Here is a 20748-nt window from a genome sequence, read left to right on the forward strand (position 1 = left end):
GTTGTTTAATTTTAAAATGAAACTGCTCATATCAGAGCATAAAACACTGCCTCTATATGCTTAGAATGGAGTTCACGTGTTATGATTTATGCTCAGTAAGTTTTTAAAGGTTAATATCATTACACAAATGCATTCACTGAGTTTTCTCATTAGCATGATTGTTTATTAAATCAAATACAGTATTTTAACCTGCTTTGGATAACAAAAGTCTGCCCATCATTTGCTAATATCCTTCATGTAGTGCCAAACATGGCATTCTGTTGAAGATGGTGTACACTGCGGGGTGTCAAACTCCAGTCCTGGAGGGCTGCAGTGGCTGCAGGTTTTCATTCTAACCATCTTCTTAATTAGTGACCAGTTTTTGATGCTAATTAACTTCTTTAGCCTTAGCTTTAATTAGCTTGACTCAGGCCCCTTAGTTGTGTTTTCCTTAATTAGCAGCCAGACATTAATGAGACATAAAGCAAGCAGGACATGACCAGCTCACCTGTACCCATCAAACAAAATCTGAAAATAAAGATGAAGATCTCAGTAAGGTTGATCCCTCAGGTTACCCAAACATTTTAGGAGTTCTTAGAAAAAAAACTGAATGTCAAGAGTTTTGGAAATGTCTGCTGTGGCAAAAAGAGAGTAGCAACAAGCCATGGAATTGAATAACAGGTTTAATTAACAGCAGGAATCCACTTCTCATTAAGGAACTGGTTGGAGTTTGAAGCCCCAATTTAGCTGGACATCTGTTGGCTCGTTTCATGTCTCGTTTCTGTTTGGCTGTCATTTGATGAAGAAAAGAATTGATTCAGAAGACTTAATGCTTAAAAACAGGGCTATTAAAATAGAGGGAAAAGAAGTTAATTAGCAGTGAATACTGGGCACTGATTAGGAAAAGGGTTAGAAAGAAAACCTGCACCCACTGCGGCCCTCCAGGCCTGGAGTTTGACACCTGTGGTGTACAGGAATGCACATTGAAAGTCAGAAGGGATTTTACATCAGAATTTTACTACAGCTGTGGCCAGTTCACTAACTAGCTTTGGCAACATAATTTACTTCTTTTCAATAGTACACTCTTCCCTTTTTTGAAAGTTTTATTAAGTGTGTAAATTACTTTAAGAAATTTAGCTTTTTATTTTTCAGAATGGGGGAAAATTGTCAAAATGGGGGAAATTGCTGTGCTGACAGGGATTTTGACTGCAGCCCCTGGCAACCCTACACAGGACTTTTCAGGACTTAAGCACATGTTGTACTCTGATAGACTTAGAGAATGGAACCTGTTCAATCTCGAGCAGATTAGCCAGCGTATTGACCATAATCCAGGTTTTCAAAATCCCCATTGATAAATGCATGTTTCACCCTGTGGCTAGGTCTACTTTAAGGACACCAGTGCAAATTATGGGTAAGAACATTTAGGACTGAAGCCAGGAAGTACTTCTTTACACCAAGAGCTGTGGGAATCTGGAACAAACTACTGAGACATGTAGTTGAAGCAGAGACTTTGACAACCTTTAGGAAAGTGTCTGGATGAGACATTGAGACAGCTTAGCCGTTAGCTAAATAAAAAAGCTTGATGGACTGAGTGGTCTTCTCTCATTTGTCGAATTTCTTGTGTTCTTATGCACAGAAAGTGCTTGATGGACGTGCACATTAAATGCTTGCAGGTTATGTTGACTGGCGACTCTAAATTAGCCCTGGGCTATCTTATGAATCCAGCATCCTGGAATCATATCCTATGCCATTTAAATTTGCATGTTCTCTCTTATCCATATAGAACAAGGTGCTCCTGTTCATCTGGAGATTCAATCTGTACCTGATTGTTGAGCCTAACAGCATTCAACAATATTCATATATTGGTTGTTTAAACCACACATTTATATCTTCCAGACTTGTGCCATTATACCGCTCCACTATCGATACATTTATTTTAAAAAATACTTCTTAATTGAATACTTAATGTATTTACTGGGTATTTGTGCATTTTTGGTTGCTGTTGTAACTCTGCAATTTCCATTGGAAAGTATTTATTTGTCATATAGTGCCATACATATCTATGAATATATGGATCGATCGATCGATCGTCGCACCGCACCGGCTGGATTTACTTTGACGTTACTTACCCGCGTTAACTAAAAGGGGCGTGCCTGAGCGCTCAGGCGGAAATGCGTCACAACGAAGCGACTTTCTTCTGTGAATGACGGTCACCACCACGATCTTAACTTTAAAAAGTAGACAGCTTTAATGTGACTATTAATTGGCGTGAAAATAAACAGAAATATAGAGGTTTCCGCAATTTTAAGTAACTATGAAGCAGCATAAAAATACATGGCGTGCAGTAGTTGTCTTTAAATAGGGAATTAAAAAGGGAGGCTTGAGAGATTAAGAATATTTACCTGTGACCCTTTTTAAGTAGCTGTGTAAGTATAACACGGAGGCTATGGCGTGTGTGGCGCCTTCCTCCGCCTTTAAGGAACAGCTGTCCTCCAGCATCGAGCGGGAACTGAGCGCGACTTCACGAGCCGTTCTTGGCACCCTGTCGGAATTTACCAATGGCGATTTTTCTGTTTTCCAAGCTGAAAGAGATAAGCGACAGCACGTTTCTCTACAAAGGAGAGCAGAGACGGAAAACTACATTTCCTTAATCAATGAGGAGGCAGCGAAAGCGGCTGCGGATGTCATCATGAAGAACTTCAGTGGGATAGTCACGCTGATGGAAGAAGCGGTGAAGGCGGCAGCGCAGATCATCACCACGCAGCTGACAAGCCTCGTGGATAAAAGATTCGCCGACTTTCAGCTTGAAATGTTCGGGAAAGATAAAGAGATTGAGAATCTGAAGTTGCAGCTGGACATCTGCCGGAGTGACTTGAGCGCTGTGCTTGACCACCACAGCTCGACAGGCGGGGCGATCGCCGCGTGGAGATCGAGTGAAGCGGCGAGGGGGAGAGGTAAGGAGGCCTGTTGTGTTAGTGTCGTAAGAGAAAGCGGGCTGATGTGTTTCATCTTCTGCAATGGCGAGTAAACATGCCTCGGGAAACCGTGTTACTTGTGATGTATCCAGGGCTACATTTTGAGGCCAGGTTATAGACAAATATTTTTTTTCCAACATCACAGATGGGGACGAAGCGATTTAGGTTTTTTTTTAATGAAATGCAAGTATCACTGCACTTTGGACTTTAACGCTACCTCGGCTCAAAGCAAGAACCAACTCCCCACCTGCCACACCGCATGCACTGCAGAGCAGGTTATCCGCCTGACGCTAAAGCATTTTTTCACCCGACCAGTACCTGATTGGGAGACCATCAACAGGGGCACTCGGGTACTGTCGTAGAGGTCAACAGTGGCAGTAGGTTTTCGCCTTAACCAGTTTCTTAAGTTGGGCCCATTTATTTACTAATAAAAGTTGTATTTTTTTGAGGGTGGGGCTTAGTTTTAGTTGCTTTGCATATGACAATTCAGAACCCTTAATTGTCAATTTGTTTGTAGTACTAGGGCGTTGTACCGTGTTAGCCATTATGAATGTAGTGACAAGACAAGTAAAATGACACATTTTATTGGCTGACTAAAAAGATTACTATATGCAGGCTTTCGATGCAACTCATGCCCCTTCTTCAGGCAAGATGTAATCAATTACTGTACAATCGATTACATCACCCCTGAAGAAGGGGCCTGAGTTGCCTGGAAAGCTTGCATATTGTAATCTCATTTTAGTTAGCCAATAAAAGATGTCATTTTACTTGACTTGTCAATTTTGTTTTAATTGTTGCCTGATTTCTTAATCAGCCGTCGGTTACTAATGAGCAAATGACATGCTTCCATTTAAACCTGCATTATCCATCATGATGCACCTGTGCTAATAAAATGTTTTGAAATAAATGAGCGAGAGAAAAGGACATATCGATGAAGATCTCAGAAAGCACAAAACAGATAATTAAACCCAAGGGGAAATTCACATAATCCAGCAGCAGTATACTGATACAAATTACAATATTAAATTAAAGAGTAATAAAAATGCATGTAAAAGCAGACAATAACTTTGAATAATGTTAACGTTTACCCACCTGGGTGGAACTGAAGAGTCGCATAGTGTGGTGGAGGAACGATCTCCTCAGTCTGTCAGTGGAGCAGGACGGTGACAGCAGTCTGTCGCTGAAGCTGCTCCTCTGTCTGCAGATGACACTGTTCAGTGGATGCAGTGAATTCGCCATGATTGACAGGAGTTTGCTTTGGAAGAATGAAAGCACTAACAAGTTATATAATACTAAGGTTCATTATCTGTTAGGCCTGGCTTCTAATTATGAAAGTGTTTGGGATGAAAACCTATAGCCACTGCAGGCATACAGGACTGGACTCGAGTATCCTGATCTAGGGCTGCTGATGCTCGCTTTAAATGATATTTAGAGCTGCTGTCAATTTTAGTTGTTCATATTCAATTTGCAAATGCAGTATATGATGTGCCTCATCAGTCCAACAATCTTCTACACTTGGTGTAAAGTATAGACATCAGCACACCAGCTGTTCTCAAAACGTGGAAGCCTTGAGCATAGACTCAGTTGCTACTTCAAGGCACTAAAGGAGGAGAGAACTGCTGGCGATATGAACAAGTATTGAAGGTAATTGCAAAACATCAAAGCAGAAATAGATTAGAGCAAGCGGCCTCAATCCATAACACAGGCTATCACCTTCATCTGAGCTGAAAACAGTCACCAGCCTCTGCAAAGAGGATCTCCAAATGTGTTGTTTGGCAGCATCACACTCTCCACACTGACCCTTAACACCGGTACACACCACAGGTTAGTGTTGTTGGCCTCTATTTACTACATGTTCACCCCAAACTGTGTAGCCAAAAGCAGTTCCAACTCCATCATTATATTTCTTGGTGACGCCAACATCATAGACCTCATTAGCAACAATGATGGCTTACAGTAAAGAGCTTTACCTGCTGAGACTGTGGCACCAGGACAACAAAGTCACTTTTGATATCTGCAAAACCAAAGACCTGTCATAAACATCAGGAAGCAGATGACAGACAACAGTGCCGTCTGCATCAGAGGGGATTCTGGGGATTGGGTGAGCAGCTTTCATTTTCTTGATGTATCCATCACTGACTTCTTGGGTATTGTCCAGGAGACTCACCAACAGCTGTGGAAATTGCAGATTTTTCATAAACTTCCACAGGTTCACAGTGGACTTCATCCACACCAGCAGTATCGAATCCCGTTACAGTACCTACACCACTCGGGAATGTAAAGTGGGTATGAAGGTGGTACAGAATGTTACGAACACCCAGCTGCCTTTTCTTTAGGACATATATAACCCTTACTGCTTTAGAAAGGCAAACAAGATCATTAAAGGCCTAAGCTATCATGTACAGCCAATTTTATAACACCTTCCATTGGGTACACTGTACAAGGTCATTGGCACTCACACCAGCAAGTTCAAGGTTTTTAGTTTGTTGCATGCAAAACTGTATAGGAGTGTAAGATACAGCGAAATGATTTTTGTTTTCTTGTCCCCCTAGTAGATTCTAGACTCTGCCTATAGAAAAAGCTAATACTAATGTAACACCATAAAATACAATATAGCAATAGCAGAAAAATCTAAAGAAATAGCAACACAAAAATCTAATGGTATTTACTTAACAATCTGATATCATATAGATAGAAACTCTTACAGAATTTAAGTTTTTTTTAGACTACAGAGGTGTCTGCCTGACTTTATCAGCGTTTAAAGTTTATTTCTGGGATGACTGGAGTCTTGAATGTCCTGGGAGACTTGACCACGTACTGCCTGATGAAGATACCTTGTAGAGCTGGAGTGCCAGTACTCCACTCAACTAGGCACACATCCCTCTGTAGTGGTTTCCGCACATGGATAGTGCAGTTCCGAAACCAGGCAGGGATACACACGGTGTGGATGCTGTCCATGGCTGCAGATTAAACAATCTGTAGAAATATGGAGAGGCTGATTTGGGGCACGGAGTGGAATTTAAAACTTCCTCAACTGCTTAAGGTTGTAAAAGGCTGTGTGTGGCTTTGCTGATACGGTCTCTATGTGTGGTCCATATCATTTCCTCAGCATTATGAACCCTGAGGTATTTAAAACTGCTTACCTTCTCCTTAGGGGTACTGTTGATAACGAGAGGGTTATAATCCCTCTTGAAGTCAGTGGCCATCTCATTGGTCTTGCTGACATTACGGTCTGCCATCTGATTGTTTGCTTATTTATCAGTCAATTATAACAGAAAACATTATAACATAAAAAGTGTTTATATACCAAATACTTGCAAGTATATTTTATATAATTTTGTATGTATATATACCAAAATATGCAGGCCCCTTCACTTTTTTTCACATTTTATTTTACATCCTTCTGCTAAAATCTTTTAAATTATTATTTTTTTCCTCTCCATGCAACACTGTGCAACCCAGAATGATGAAGTGAAAACAGGATTTTAAAAATAAAAGACTAAAATATCACATTGACATTTAGTTCTTTTGCCTTAACATTTGAACATTTGCTTGGGTGCATCCCATTCCATTAATCATTGTTGAAATATTTAGAGTCCACCTATGGTCAGTTCAGTTGATTAGACATGATGGTACTTGTGTACTAAATGGACAGCACGGACGGCTAGCACCCTTTTCTGTTATCATGACACAAATCAGATTTTTGTTTTTAACATTAGGCACCCAAAGGGGACATTAACATTAGGGACCTATAGGCAACTGTATTCCACCCCCACTAACTTTAAGGTTAGTATTTGTGGTTGGGGTAGGTCAGTCTAATAATTAATTAAAACTACAAAAATTATGCAACCTGGGGCGCCTCCCCCATGAAGCCCAACACTAGAATGGCTAGGAACTGCCGTCCGTGTGGTCCGTTTAGTACACAAGTACTGACATAATTAGGAAAGCCTTATACTAGTCTATAAAAGACCCCAAAGTTGACCATCGGGATGTATCAGAGCAAAACCCAAGCCTTGAGGTCAAAGGAAGTGCCTGCAGAGGTCCTGTCCAGTCAGTCCAGGGTTGGGCAAAGTCAGTCCTGGAGGGCCACAGTGGTGGCAGGTTTTTGTTCCAACCCAGTTGCTTAATTAGAAAATAATCCTTGCCAATAATTTAATTTCATGACTTGTTAATGCTTTAAATCTGCCATGTCAGGCCATTCTCATATCCTAGATTTTGTTACCTTTCTAAGGATATCGTCCAAATTATTTGAAGTCTAAAACTGAGGAGTATTTACTTTTTTCTCTTCACTTTCCTTCTAAGAATTTAATTAAGCCAAATAGTGCACATTAAATACACACAGATATAAATGGAAACAAGTTAAATGGAGAAATGCTAGTTTCTTTTGTCATTTGCATCTTATTGCTAATAAGGAGTAATTAAAAAACAAGAATACAGCTGTTTAAGACTAAAATAGGCTATAAGGGTTCAAAATCGTAATGAGCGAGACAACTAAAATGAAGTGTTGCTTGAGCAATAAGTGCTTCTGATTAAGCAACTGGGATAGAACAAAAACCTGCAGCCACTGCGGCCCTCCAGAAATGACTTTGCCCACCCCTGGTCTAACCTAAGATTATAATGCAAGTTATACACTGAGAGGATATAAAATTGAAAAAAGTGTATAAACTTAAGACAAAATGCGTAGAACTAAAATATGAAGCAGTATTTCATGGAATTGCTCTGTTTAATTTATACATTTGATTAAAGTTTGCCATAACTTGATTGAGCAAAACCTGCAGCTAACTGTGGGTTTTTATCAAAATGTCTGCCGTCACAAAATGGCCATTTCTGTCTCTTCAGGATGATATATTGTATTATTTCCACTGTTCTCAGGAAGCATGCAAGTAAGAATCTCTTTGTCCCATGTAGTATATACACAACAATAGACTTGATCATATCTTGACAGCATTGGACAGGAGGGAGTAATATATTCTGAAGGGGATACCTGATTAACACGGGCCCACTTGTGACCATGCCCACACTCCTGCACATTGATTTAATTCTCACTCAGGCTGCATTGCATTTAGACTCTGTATGGTCGTCCTTTGCTTTTCGAGATACTCCAGTTTATTGCTATATTCTAAAAACAAGTGTTGGGTCAATTAGCTGTATGATGCAGTCCAGTGTTAGCGCTCTTGTTATGGGCATTGCAGCTAGAAAGTCTCCTGTCCACTGCCATGACCCTCTGATGTAATACGTAGGTTTAAAAAATGAAACGGTGTCTGACATATCCCACTTAGAATGTTGTGACTTAATAAAATGATGCTTCTTTACTTTTTTGGATTAAATGTTGCCATTATTTATGTCATACGTTAAAGAAAGTTGTCCAGATAGATTTGTAACATCTCTTGGATAGAATAGAACTTCTTTAAACTTACCTATTCATTTATTTTCCCAATTCACTTAGCTAGTGCCCAGTAGCATTAAGCCAAGGTATGATGTAGCCTAGCTCATTACAGACTGCAAACATTCTTCAGATTTATTTGTTGTTATACTGTATACAATATATGCAGTCCACATAAGTTGCCTCACATGAACACCATACTGTATTTACTGAACAGGTAGAGAAGCAAGGTTACGCTGGGTCAGGTTTGAGATAGTAAAATGAATTTTTGGTTTGTTGGTCCTCATCCTTATAAAATGTATGTGTAGCTAGTTTCTGCCAGGTTCTCAAGTTCAAGCTGGTACTGAGTTGGCAGGTTAGGGTTTAGCATTTAGACAAATGCTTAGCAAAAGAAAATCTACAGTCCAATAAAATTCATATTTAACATTTAGAGGGAATTTAAAAAAGAGCAAATTGCATACAAAAAAATTATCAGAAAACGTTTCATCACACACACACATCCAGAGTAGGTTTCCCTCACTACGCTACTGTGAAGTCTTAGGTTCTCTTATGTTATGCTTCAGTTACATTGTATATATGAGTTGCATTACTTTTCCAGCTACAACTACAGTTATGGGATAAAGATTATGATTTGAAACTGTTGGCTTCACCATTCCTTGTTAACTGCAGCACTGAACAAAGACTGAATGTCCTCAAAGTAAGAAAATAAGTTAGAACCTTTCATTATCTGTATATGGACAGTCATTATAATATGACTTAGGAAAATACTTATACAGGGTGAAGCAGAAATAACTCCCACATTTTGAAAAATCACTGTGGGGTTCCCAAAGCAGGTAGAGGGGTGCGGTCCGTTCCGTTAGGTACGGTACATAATAAAGTTTTCAGTCGTCGCCATGCACTTCCAAGAACGGCTCCAAATGTGTATCAGCCGTCAAGGCCACCATTTGGACAATATAAATTTTAAAACATAAAGTAAAAAAACTTTTTTATATCTACATTTGGGAAGTAAAAAGTGTTTGGTGATACCTCTTAGCATTTGAAATGTGGTAGTTATTTCTGCCGCACCCTGTATTAACATAGCATTGACTTAATAAAAATGGCTAGTACAATATGTTTAAAAAATCCTTTTTAGAAGCACTGTTTAACTTTTATTGTGCTTAAAACTTGTTTTATATTTAATGCAGATAAAGAAGACGCTGCTCTTCATAGCGCTGCAGTGTCTCACAGTGAAATGATTCACATAGAAGAGGACATATTAAATTGGGAGTCCTGTATTCCAGTCCAAGGATCTTCGAAACAGGGCACTGCAGTCAGTGAGCAGATTATTTGCAACACTGATGATAAGGATGTTAAACCAGAAACTGCTATGCTGATAAAAGGTGGATCAAGACAAGGTCCAGTGCAGATTAAAAATGAAGTGTGCGATCAGGAGTCTGCCCACTATAATTCCATTAACTGTGAGTCGGAGTCTACTGGGCTGTCGGAGAGGCAGTGCTTGAAGTCTGCTTCTGAGCATAGCTGGCCAGTAATGGAAGAGATGGTTAAAACTGCATCTAGTCAGAGAACACCGCTTAGTCCTCAGCTGCCATCTTCAAGCATTGAGCAGTGTACATCTGAATCGCTGCAGTGGGACAGAGACATAAGTGAGGATAACTCTTCTGGAAGAGAACAGAATGGAAAACCACCTTCTGATGAAAGCCTACCTCGATCAAGTAAGTTAATAAATTGTGTTAAAATGATTATTCCACTGATGGTGTGGTTTAAACCTTTGACTTTTTATAACCTTTTTATAACAAATCGTAAAGCAGTTAAAAGTAAAACCCACAAAGTATTTTGTTTATCTGGCATGCTGACAGTGTGATTAGTCTTGCTACATCACAAAGTTTATACATTTTTCCCCATGTCCAAATGTTTTTTTTTTTTCTTCAGATACCCTTATTTCATCCCCCTGTGAAGTTTGACTAGTGGGTAAATCTAAACTGATCTTATATGTGAAAATCTGAGCCTTGTCATGATCTGCCATTTTATCTAAGCCAGGCCTATACTTCAGTTTTTGAAGGCTGCCGTGTTTATCTTCTTCCCATCCAAACCCTGTGATAAGAATACTAGTTCCAAAAATGTATAAATGGTAATTCATCTTGATGGGTTCCTGAAGTCATTGTGGTCGACTTGCAAGAATATTTTTGGAACCATTAATTTGTGAGTAAAATATTCAAAAAGTGAATTGCAAAGAAACCACTTACACTGTATGTTCACATGCATGGATAGACAGATGTTTCTTCCTTGAGCAGAATTAAACTTTCCTTCTCAGATACAGCCCCACTTGTGCTAAAATATGCTTGCATTCTTACTTGAGTCCCAACCACCACTTACAGAATTAATTTGTATTCCTAACTATTTAAAAAGACAATGTTATGGTATTCAAAAGACAAAAGTAAAACCAGACATTTATAAGTGTTGTAGATAAGGGCAACCATCTGCCATTTACTTGTGTAAAAGTTCTAATACGTCTTTAGCCACTGTTTCAAAAGAAGACATAAACTGGAATGGAATGATACTTCTAGGGTTTAGGAGAAGTACTGAAAAAACAGACCTCTGCCTAATACATCTGTAGATCCTGGAGGAGAGGAACATCTGAAGCTGAAGGCAGTCAGTTAAAGTCAAGTCAAAAATATTAAAAGGCTAATTCTGGATGTGTAAAATCAATATCTAAAATGCATGAATGTTGTATTGTGTATTTGGTGTAATGTTACACTGAAATTGCCACAAAGTAAACCACCATTCTTGGATGTTCGGCTGTACAATACAATTTATTTTTGTATAGCCCAAAATCACACAAGAAGTGCCACAATGGGCTTTAACAGGCCCTGCCTCTTGACAGCCCCCCGGCCTTGACTCTCCAAGAAGACAAGGAAAAACCCTAGTAGGGGAAAAAATGGAAGAAACCTTAGGAAAGGCAGTTCAAAAAGAGACCCCTGTCCAGGTAGGTTGGGTGTGCAGTGGGTGTGATAAAGAAGGGGGCTGCCAGTTTTTGCTTTAAAATAAGATTCTTGTAATATATTTGAGTTACATTTTGCTACTGAGTTTGAATGTCACATGCCATCCTCTAAGTTCAGGCAGTGCACAATGGGGCTATTTTGCATTTTGAATGCCCCCTTTAGAGCAGATATTTTATCCTTGTACCCTGGCCAGAGATGTTTTCCTTAAAGTTTTGTATCAAGCGTTCATGTCCTCTTTTGAGAACCAATGTGTAAATGGAGGAGCTAGACTCACCTGTGTTTGCATTATATTGCTTCATAGGCTAATGTTACACAAATAACATTTTATTGTATGAATTATTTTCTAATAACATATTTAGAATGTAAACAATTTTGTGTAGCACTTAAATGCTGTAATTGTTTTTTGGTCACTTGTATTATCAGTGTCTGTTTAGATAGATAGATACTTTATTAATCCCAAGGGGAAATTCACATAATCCAGCAGCAGTATACTGATACAAAGAAACAATATTAAATTAAATAATAATAAAAATGAAAAGAATTAAAATAAAATTAATGTTCGCATTTACTCCCCCGGGTGGAATTGAAGAGTTGCATAGTGTGGGGGAGGAACGATCTCCTCAGTCTGTCAGTAAAGCAGGACGGTGACAAAAGTCTGTCACTGAAGCTACTCCTCTGTCTGGAGATGACACTGTTAAGTGGATGCAATGGATTCTTCATGATTGACAGGAGTTTGCTTAGTGCCCGTCGCTCTGCCACAGATGTTAAACTGTCCAACTTTAATCCTACAATAGAGCATGCCTTCTTAACAAGTTTGTCCAGGCGTGAGGCGTCTTTCATCTTTATGCTGCCACCCCAGCACACCACCGCGTAGAAGAGGGCACTCGCCACAACCGTCTGGTAGAACATCTGCAGCATCTTACTGCAGATGTTGAAGGATGACAACCTTCTCAGAAAGTATAGTCTGCTTTGACCTTTCTTACATAGAGCATCAGTATTGGCAGTCCAGTCCAATTTGTCATCCAGCTGCACTCCCAGATATTTATAGGTATGCACCCTCTGCACACAGTCACCTCTGATGATCACAGGGTCCATGAGTGGCCTAGGCCTCCTAAAATCCACCACCAGCTCCTTGGTCTTGCTGGTGTTAAGGTGTAAGTGGTTTGAGTCGCACCATTTAACAAAGTCTTTGATTAACTTTCTGTACTCCTCCTCCTGCCCACTCCTGATGCAGCCCACAATAGCAGTGTCATCAGCGAACTTTTGCACGTGGCAGAACTCCGAGTCATATTGGAAGTCTGATGTACATAGATTGAACAGGACCGGAGAAAGTACAGTCCCCTGCGGCGCCCTGTATTGCTGCACACAATGTCAGACCTGCAGTTCCCTAGACGCACATATTGAGGTCTGTCTGTAAGATAGTCCACAATCCATGCCACAAGGTGTGAATCTACTCCCATCTCAGTCAGCTTGTCCCTAAGGAGCAGAGATTGGATGGTGTTGAAGGCGCTAGAGAAGTCCAAAAACATAATTCTTACAGCACTACTGCCTCTGTCCAGGTGGGAGAGGGATCGATGAAGCATATAGATGATGGCATCCTCCGCTCCCACCTTCTCCTGGTATGCGAACTGCAGAGGGTCGAGGCGTGATGGACCTGTGGCCTCAGGTGGTGAAGCAGCAGCCGCTCCATGGTCTTCATCAGATGTGACGTCAGAGCAACAGGCCGGAAGTCATTCAGCTCACTAGGACGTGATACCTTTGGGACAGGAGTGATACAAGATGTTTTCCAAAGCCTTGGGACTCTCCCCTGTTCCAGGCTCAGGTTGAAGATGCGCTGTAGAGGACTCCCCAGTTCCAACGCACAGGCCTTCAGCAATCGTGGCGATACACCATCTGGACCCGCTGCTTTTTTTTGTTTATGATTCACAGTAAAACTTTATTATGCAAGATTATATTTAATAGTCTCAACTCGTGTGTTGCTGGACACCTTAGATGGGTCGTCCGCTTAAGCTAAAATAAATAAATAAATAAATACACACTCATTTTAATATTTTTGGGGGCTACTGATTATAGATTTTAGTTGTGCACCCAATGAAAAGGACATTTTGCTCCTGCTTAGTGAGGAATTGAAATGACTGACATTAAGGGCAGCATGTAGCTCAGTCGGTAGAGCGGGTTGTCCAGCAATCGGAGGGTCGCAGGTTCAATCCTGGCTCCCGGCATGAGAATGCAGCTGCTGTGTCCTTGGGCAAGACACTTAACCTACCTTGCCTGCTGGTGGTGGTTGGAAGGATTGGTGGTGCCAGTGTTTGGCAGCCTCACTTCTGTCAGTGTGCCCCAGGGCAGCTGTGGCTACATAGTAGCTTATCATCACCAGCGTATAATGTGTGTGTGAATGGGTGAATGACTGTTGTGTTGTAAAGCGCCTAGGGGGGTTCTTGAACTCTAGTTAGGCGCTATATCAAATACAGGCCATTTACCATTTTTACCATTAATTCCAGTTATGAGCAGATGTCACCCTGTTACACACTGCACACTTTCTTAAGAAAGCCAATGATCATGAACAAGTTATTCAAATGTCCCGTAGCATCGCCTACTGTACACACTTCCAATTATGTGTTAACATCACAAGAGTCACCCCAGAAACCTAAACCAGTGATGAATGTTAAAAGGACTTAAGGCTCAGATTACCGGAGGTATTTATTTTATGTGGAGCTACCAAACAAATCATGAAGCCTTCATACTGTATATAAAGACGCTTGGAAACATAAAGCATGATATTTACAGAAGTAAATTGTTTGATGTTTTTAGAGAAAAAAAAATGTAAACCTTGAGGCTTCATGAAAAACAATTTAGTGTTTGTACAACAAGCCAGAAGGCACATAGGGTATCATCTAATTGTATAAGAAATTGGCAAATCTAAGAAAGCTTACACTATTGAAGAATGGCTCTTCTTGCTTCCTGCAAAATAAATTATATTGCTCTGTGTGCTTTCTTTGCCAACCTCTGATTTAAACAAACTTTTGAAAACCAGATAAAGCCCAAGTTACAATTAAAAAAAAAAAAAAAAAAGTCACTAAATTTGATTCAGTATTAAACAATTGTGTCAAATTATTTTTGGATGCCGACCCTGTCTATTTCATTTGTTATATACACTGTATTTAAATGTTGAATATATGCTTACTGTTTTTTGTTAATACATGCCATTTAAGGAAAAATGTTAGCTAGTTTAAAATTACTGCTAATAAAGGGCCATCATTGAACAAAAATAGAAAAGGTGTGGATGCATGGACAAAAACGTGAAGAACCCCCTGGTCTAGAGCAGTCATTTTGTGCAGTAATGCACTTTTATTGCACAGTGTATGCTTAAAGAAACCTGTGGTTTATTGCAGTGGTTTCTTGGGAAAACACCAGTAGCCTCAGGTTTTAATCCCAACCATTTTCAAAAATCAACGAGTTAGTCCTAATACTAATCGATTTAATTGTTTTGTTTACAGGCCTTTTTCTTCTTATTTTGCATTCACAAAAATGTGCTAGTCTTGTATTATATGTACAAGAAATTCAGTAATATATGGGGTTGCTGTGTTCATTTTTATGTAGCTTAAAATCAGTTATTTCTCTTGGGTTTTCTTTGGGTGTATTCCATTCATGTCATATAAAAAAATGTTTTGCAAAAAAAGAAATCTATGGAGTTGTTTGCTGTAGCTTTAAATGTATAAGATTCTTTTACTATTTTATTCTGTGAGTTTTGCTTGCTTAACTGTATCAAAATACTAATTAGTGGCAAGCAGTGGAGATGCTGATGCTAATGAAATTGAATGCTACTGCATTATCATTCATTTATGTCCTAATCACTAAGAAAAGACTTAAATAAGCAGAATATTAATGAGCAAAATCTCAAATAATTCAATTAGCAGATATGCCACATGCATTTCAGAAGAGGTCATCCACCTGAAGCTAAGCGTGTTTGGCCCCAGGCAGTAGTTGAATGGGAGACCATTTAGGAAAAGCATGTACTGCAGCTGAAGGATTTGTTGGTTAGACCGGCAGGGGACGCTTACCCAGTGGTCTGAATGTGGATCCCTGTGCCCCCTTGCAGTAATGGAGACACTGTGCTGTTAAAATGGTGCCATCCGGATGAGGTGTAAAACCAAAGTCCCAACTCTCTGTGGTCATTAAAAATCCCTGGGCATCCTTCTTAAAGAGAAGGTGTATCCTGATGTCCAGGCTAAATGCCCTCCATGGCCTAATCGTTCTGGCTTCGTAATCATATCCTGTCTCTAACTGGCAATCTCTCTCTCTCTCTCTCTCTCTTACCACTTCACCACCTAATGTGTAGAGAGTATACTGGTGCAAACATGGCTGCTGTTGCATCATCCAGGTGGATGCTACACATTAGTGGTGGTTGAAATGGCTCCCCAGTCGCTATGAAAATCGCTTTGAGTAGTAAGAAAAGTAGTAACAAGAATGTAGCAATCTCTGGATTAAGACAGAAGAGGGCAGAAACTGGGAAATAACACTTTGCTCCATGAAGACAGGAGTCCAGTTAAAAGCAGATTTTTTTGAGATGGACACCTACACTTATGGTGTTTGACTTTACATTGATTTAACCCTTTTTTTTACCAGATTGCACACAAATGAATGTAGCTCTAAAATAGCCTCTCTGCTTCAACATTTGCTGTCATTTTCACCTGTGTTTGTACTGCTTGTCACTTCTTCTTCTTCCTTTGGCTGCTCCTGTGTGTGGTTGCCATAGCGGATTATCTTTTTCCATATCTTCCTGTTTTCTTGCTCTGTCACACCCATCACCTGCATGTCCTCTCTCACCACAGTAAAAGTTGAAATAAAAAAAAAATGTAAAAGTGAGTTAAGTATTAAGCTATGGCACATATACAAATCTGAATTTCTTTTGTGTATAAATATCATACTGCCACAGTTGTCTGACTGCAACATATGTGAAAAAAGGCCAGCCAATGAAACATTTAGGTAATCAGACATACTGTACTTGTGATCTGGGATTTGTGAAACTGGTTGGAATAAAAAGCTGCAGCCCCAGTGGTGTCCCAGGACTGAACTTTAGAACCACTAATTTAAAACAATTGCTTCAGTTTTAGAAAGGAGTGTCATTTCTTCATTGTGATTTGCGTAATATTTACCATCTCTCTCCCTCTCTCTCTCTCTACCCTCAAAGCAAATTTCCGAAAACCCAGAAGTCCCTTTCTGTCTGCATTCTCCCAGGCCCCTCAGTATGAGCTCCACCAGACCTGGCATGAGCCTACACCTCAAAGTGAAAACATGAGAACAACAAAAGGTTTGTCCGATAGTGAAAAATACTCTCCACTAGAATGCAATGCTCCCCCTGTCACAAAGATGACTGGACCAGACGCTGTTGAAAGTGCTCCATGGATCCCATCTGTGCCTTCTTACCACTGCTCCATTTGTGCAAAGGACTTCAAACAGAAAACTCATTTTGAGGAACACAAGAAAGTTCATTCTGGAGAGAAATCCTATTGTTGTACTGAATGTGGAAAGAAATTTGTGAAGAGCGGCAGCTTTCTTCGACATCAGAGAAGTCACATGGTACAGAAGGCATATTGTAGCGAATGGGGGGAAAGCATTAACCAAGAGAACAGCCTGGGGCAACATCAGCAAAGTCATGCCAGGGAGAAGACCTATGGATGTAGTGAATGTGGAGAGAGATTCAGACAGAAAACCATGCTCCAACAACATCAGCTGCTTCACAACAGACAGAAGCCATACTGCTGCACAGTGTGCGGTAAAAGATACACCCAGAAAAACAGTCTAATGCAGCATCAGAGGATTCACACAGGGGAGAAACCATATTGTTGCAATGAATGTGGTAGGAGATTCATCCAGAAAATCCATCTCCTACAACATGAGAGGATTCACACCGGCGAAAGGCCATACAGTTGTACTGAATGTGGGAAAAGATTCATACAGAAGAGCAGTCTTTTGCACCATCAGAAAGTTCACAATGGAGGAAAGCCATATTGCTGCAATACATGTGGGGAGAAATTCACATTAAAGAGTAACCTTAATCAGCATCAGAGCATACATACTGGATCAAACCCGTATGTGATGCATTGACCCTAAAGACTCAAATCAAATATCTGGCCAAAAGTTTTTTTTGACAATGAGACATTCTACTGAAGTTGGAAAAATAACTTGCAAACCCTCGACGTGTATGAAGAGGTTAAAGAGAGAAGAGACCAAAGATTTAAAATGCAAAAAAAGATGCCTTTTATGTAAGTTGGTAAAGATACAAAGTAAATAACTTCCTTAAGTACCATGAGGCACCTCTACCTGTAAACTTAAGGTTATCCAGCAGACCGATTCCAATGTGGTGCCTGTTACCTTTCATTTCAGTTCATATTTGTAAATTAATTTACCTGGGTATTAGCTGGTTATTATTGCATTCTTTAAGCAAATTGTTGTTGTTGTTTTTTTTGTTTTGTTTTGTTTTTTTTTTCCGCAAATGCACTTAATTCTGTTCATAAGGTGTTCCTGGTGTAATCTGAAAATATGTGAGCAAGTTGCATCCCAGCCTTACAAATAAAGCTGAAGTCATATTACACAACTTCTAGTTGTGGGGTTTGTGAGATTTACCTACCAAGGTTGCTGATCGTGTTATGAGACCATGTCAGTTTAAATGACTGAAATCCGTTGGGCAACTCTACTTTACCGACCTGAATACTGTCCTTCTAGCTCAGTCATGCTCTTCCCTTTTTTGTGACGGCCAGTTGCATGCTGCTTGACAGTGCTGGCACTGTAAGGGTTAACAGCTATGGCGAGTTCATCTTCAATCTAAGTCGTTTTTCCCCATTTTGTCTTGGTATGTACAACATGAGATATCAGACAGACTAGCTTCTGTTCTGTTAATGAGGTCCAATGCCCTAATGTTCCTGATTCCTCGTTGCTGTATTATATTCCTTGTACTTCTGGATGAGCATTCATTGGTTGTCACCTCTCATGGACTCTGGGCCCACCCCTCTATGACTAAAGACAAATTCAGAGCTGTTTGATTTGTACCTGAGTGAAATACTGAGCATGCCACATTACGTGGCCGACTTTGTTGTGTACTTCATTTTCAAAGCCAGAGTGCTATACATGTTTCTGTACTATTATAGTGAAAAGAAAACAGAAAATCCCCAGTAAAATAGGTGGGTATTTTGGTCAGGATGGAGTCTTGTTTTGTGCCCAGTTTACCTGACTAATCCTTGGTATCCATGGACACTAAAATACAGATTAAGAGGGTTCAGAAAATGGATCGCCATTGTACAAGAACGCTGGAAAACATCACAAGATATCTAAAGATTAATGAAAGTACATTAGTTGTACTAAAGTGATTTTGAGCGACAACAGTAAAATGACATCCTCACTTCTGCAGCTACATGAGTGAGCTGGACTCGCATTTCCTAGCATACACAGCACTTGATCATGGACATGATACGATTTAGTTTGTAGCCTTACATTCCTATAAACCTTTACAATGTTTCAGGATAAAATTTTCAGCGCTCTGTTAATGTAAAGAATCGCACCTTTTTAGTGATAGCTGTATGATCTCACAATGCAAGTACAGGTTTGAATTTCAAATGAATAAACACCAATGAAATATACCATTTTTTTGTTTGAAATTATAACAATGTCTCTTATGACAAGTATGGCATTCTTTTCATATATCTATCTATCTATTCCCTTCAGTCACAATATTGTGCACAGTGTTGTTGGGAAGATGCTTACATATAAAACAACATGGAGGGATGCCGTGATAACGGAAATTGTAATCATTGAGTAAAGCAAATGGCAAATGCTGGCTTTTGATCTTAAAAACCAGTCAACATGTAAAAGTTATTATCTAAAGTTACTATAAAATGGTTTAATTCATAACCTCACAGCATCAATATTGTCGCATGAACAGTGAAATTCTTACTTGTGCTAATCAACATGCAACACACATCACCACTCTGAAGCTCTATCATGAGAGCCATTTTCAGCAACTAAAAGATAATAAAAATAATGTGTAGTAGGTTCCAAGAGGGAAATAAGCTTTTTGGTACTTTGTGTAGTTTTTGTGTAACAACTCCAGGCATTTAGATAATAAGGTATATAATTCTTATATATGCTGTTGAGATTGCTATTTACATTTTGTGAATGAGGAGACAATCAGGCATAAAAAGGAATTCCTATCCTATAATGCTTATTTTTAAGTAGATTGATAAAGACTATCAAAAATCATTCTGGTGCCCTTTAGTGATGCCAGGTTGAAAGTTAAGAAGCACTCGAGTGAGCCCCTCTTGCTGGTCAAGTAGTCTTGTATTCCTTCATCGCAGAAGGGGTGGAGTTAGAGGCGGGGCAGAAGTGACACCAGGCTTCTTCCTACTGCAGCTCCTCCATTCTAAAGAGGGGAATAGAAGCTGTGTGAACAAACATTTCACCCCCTTAAAACTGTCTGTGTAAGAGACCTGCCAATCCTGCATTTGCAAAAATGTATATTTCCACCTGCCGTGGAAACAAAACTACGCACCCACAAATAAATGTTTTCCTTGACACCTTCCTCAAATGAAAATGAACTGCAGCATAAGATGAAAACATTCAATCATGCAAATTCATTCGATTGCTTAATGTTTGCTTTAATTTACTGTTAAATTCCAGCCCTTTTTGACAAAATTATGATTTAAAGATACACGCTAGTGGCAGCTGCTGCCTTACGGGTTCTGGTGTGTGGTTCCTATGTGGCTGGGTACTCCAGTTTTCTCACCACATCCAAAAAGTGTAATATCAGGTTGATTGGTAACTCTAAACTGCCCCCCTGTGGGTGAGAGCGACTAGGCCCTACAATATACAGGCACCGCCACCTTCCAGGACTGGTTCCAGGATAATCTTCATTTTTTCACAAACATCAAGTACATCAAGCCTACAGTCTGATTCTCATTCAGCTTTTCTATGTGTGCATTTGTGTTACCATTTAGAAGGAGGAAAGAGTTTTGAAAATAATAAAATGCCCAAATACAAACCATTGTAAACAAGCTTCTTATTGTGTATTTATCAGCTTCCGGAATGTACAGATGATTTTGTCAGCACCTACAGGAATGGAATATCTATGTTTTTTTTGTTTTTTTAAATTACTTTTGAAATCTTCCTCATATTATTCAGGCCTTGCAGGTGAAGACCACCATTCAAGTTTTCTACATTTTGCAGTTTTGGTTTTTTTTTTCCCTCCAAAGCCTACAAAAATGCATCTGTAAACTGTGCACATTCTCCTGTTGATCATTCCAGTCAATTCCTAAAATGGGACTGGATTGATCAATAAAGACTTAGACAGGAATTACACCATTTCACTTTTAACATCATTGGACTTAGGCTTACAATCCCATATTGTAATTGGCAATCT

The 20748-nt window shown here is 39.6% G+C and overlaps 1 protein-coding gene across 1 annotated transcript; it reads left to right on the forward strand.

Annotated features, from left to right (window-relative positions):
• Window positions 1-2138: 2138 nt before the first annotated feature.
• Window positions 2139-17934, forward strand: LOC120537020 (zinc finger protein 397-like). Its single transcript, XM_039765617.1, has 3 exons — window positions 2139-2933; window positions 9522-10049; window positions 16528-17934. Exons 1-3 carry the CDS (start codon window positions 2426-2428, stop codon window positions 17442-17444), a joined length of 1953 nt encoding a protein of 650 aa, XP_039621551.1. The 5' UTR covers window positions 2139-2425; the 3' UTR covers window positions 17445-17934.
• The last annotated feature ends 2814 nt before the right edge of the window (window positions 17935-20748 follow it).

The sequence above is a fragment of the Polypterus senegalus genome, chromosome 10, assembly GCF_016835505.1.
Source record: "Polypterus senegalus isolate Bchr_013 chromosome 10, ASM1683550v1, whole genome shotgun sequence".
Lineage (NCBI taxonomy): Eukaryota > Metazoa > Chordata > Cladistia > Polypteriformes > Polypteridae > Polypterus > Polypterus senegalus.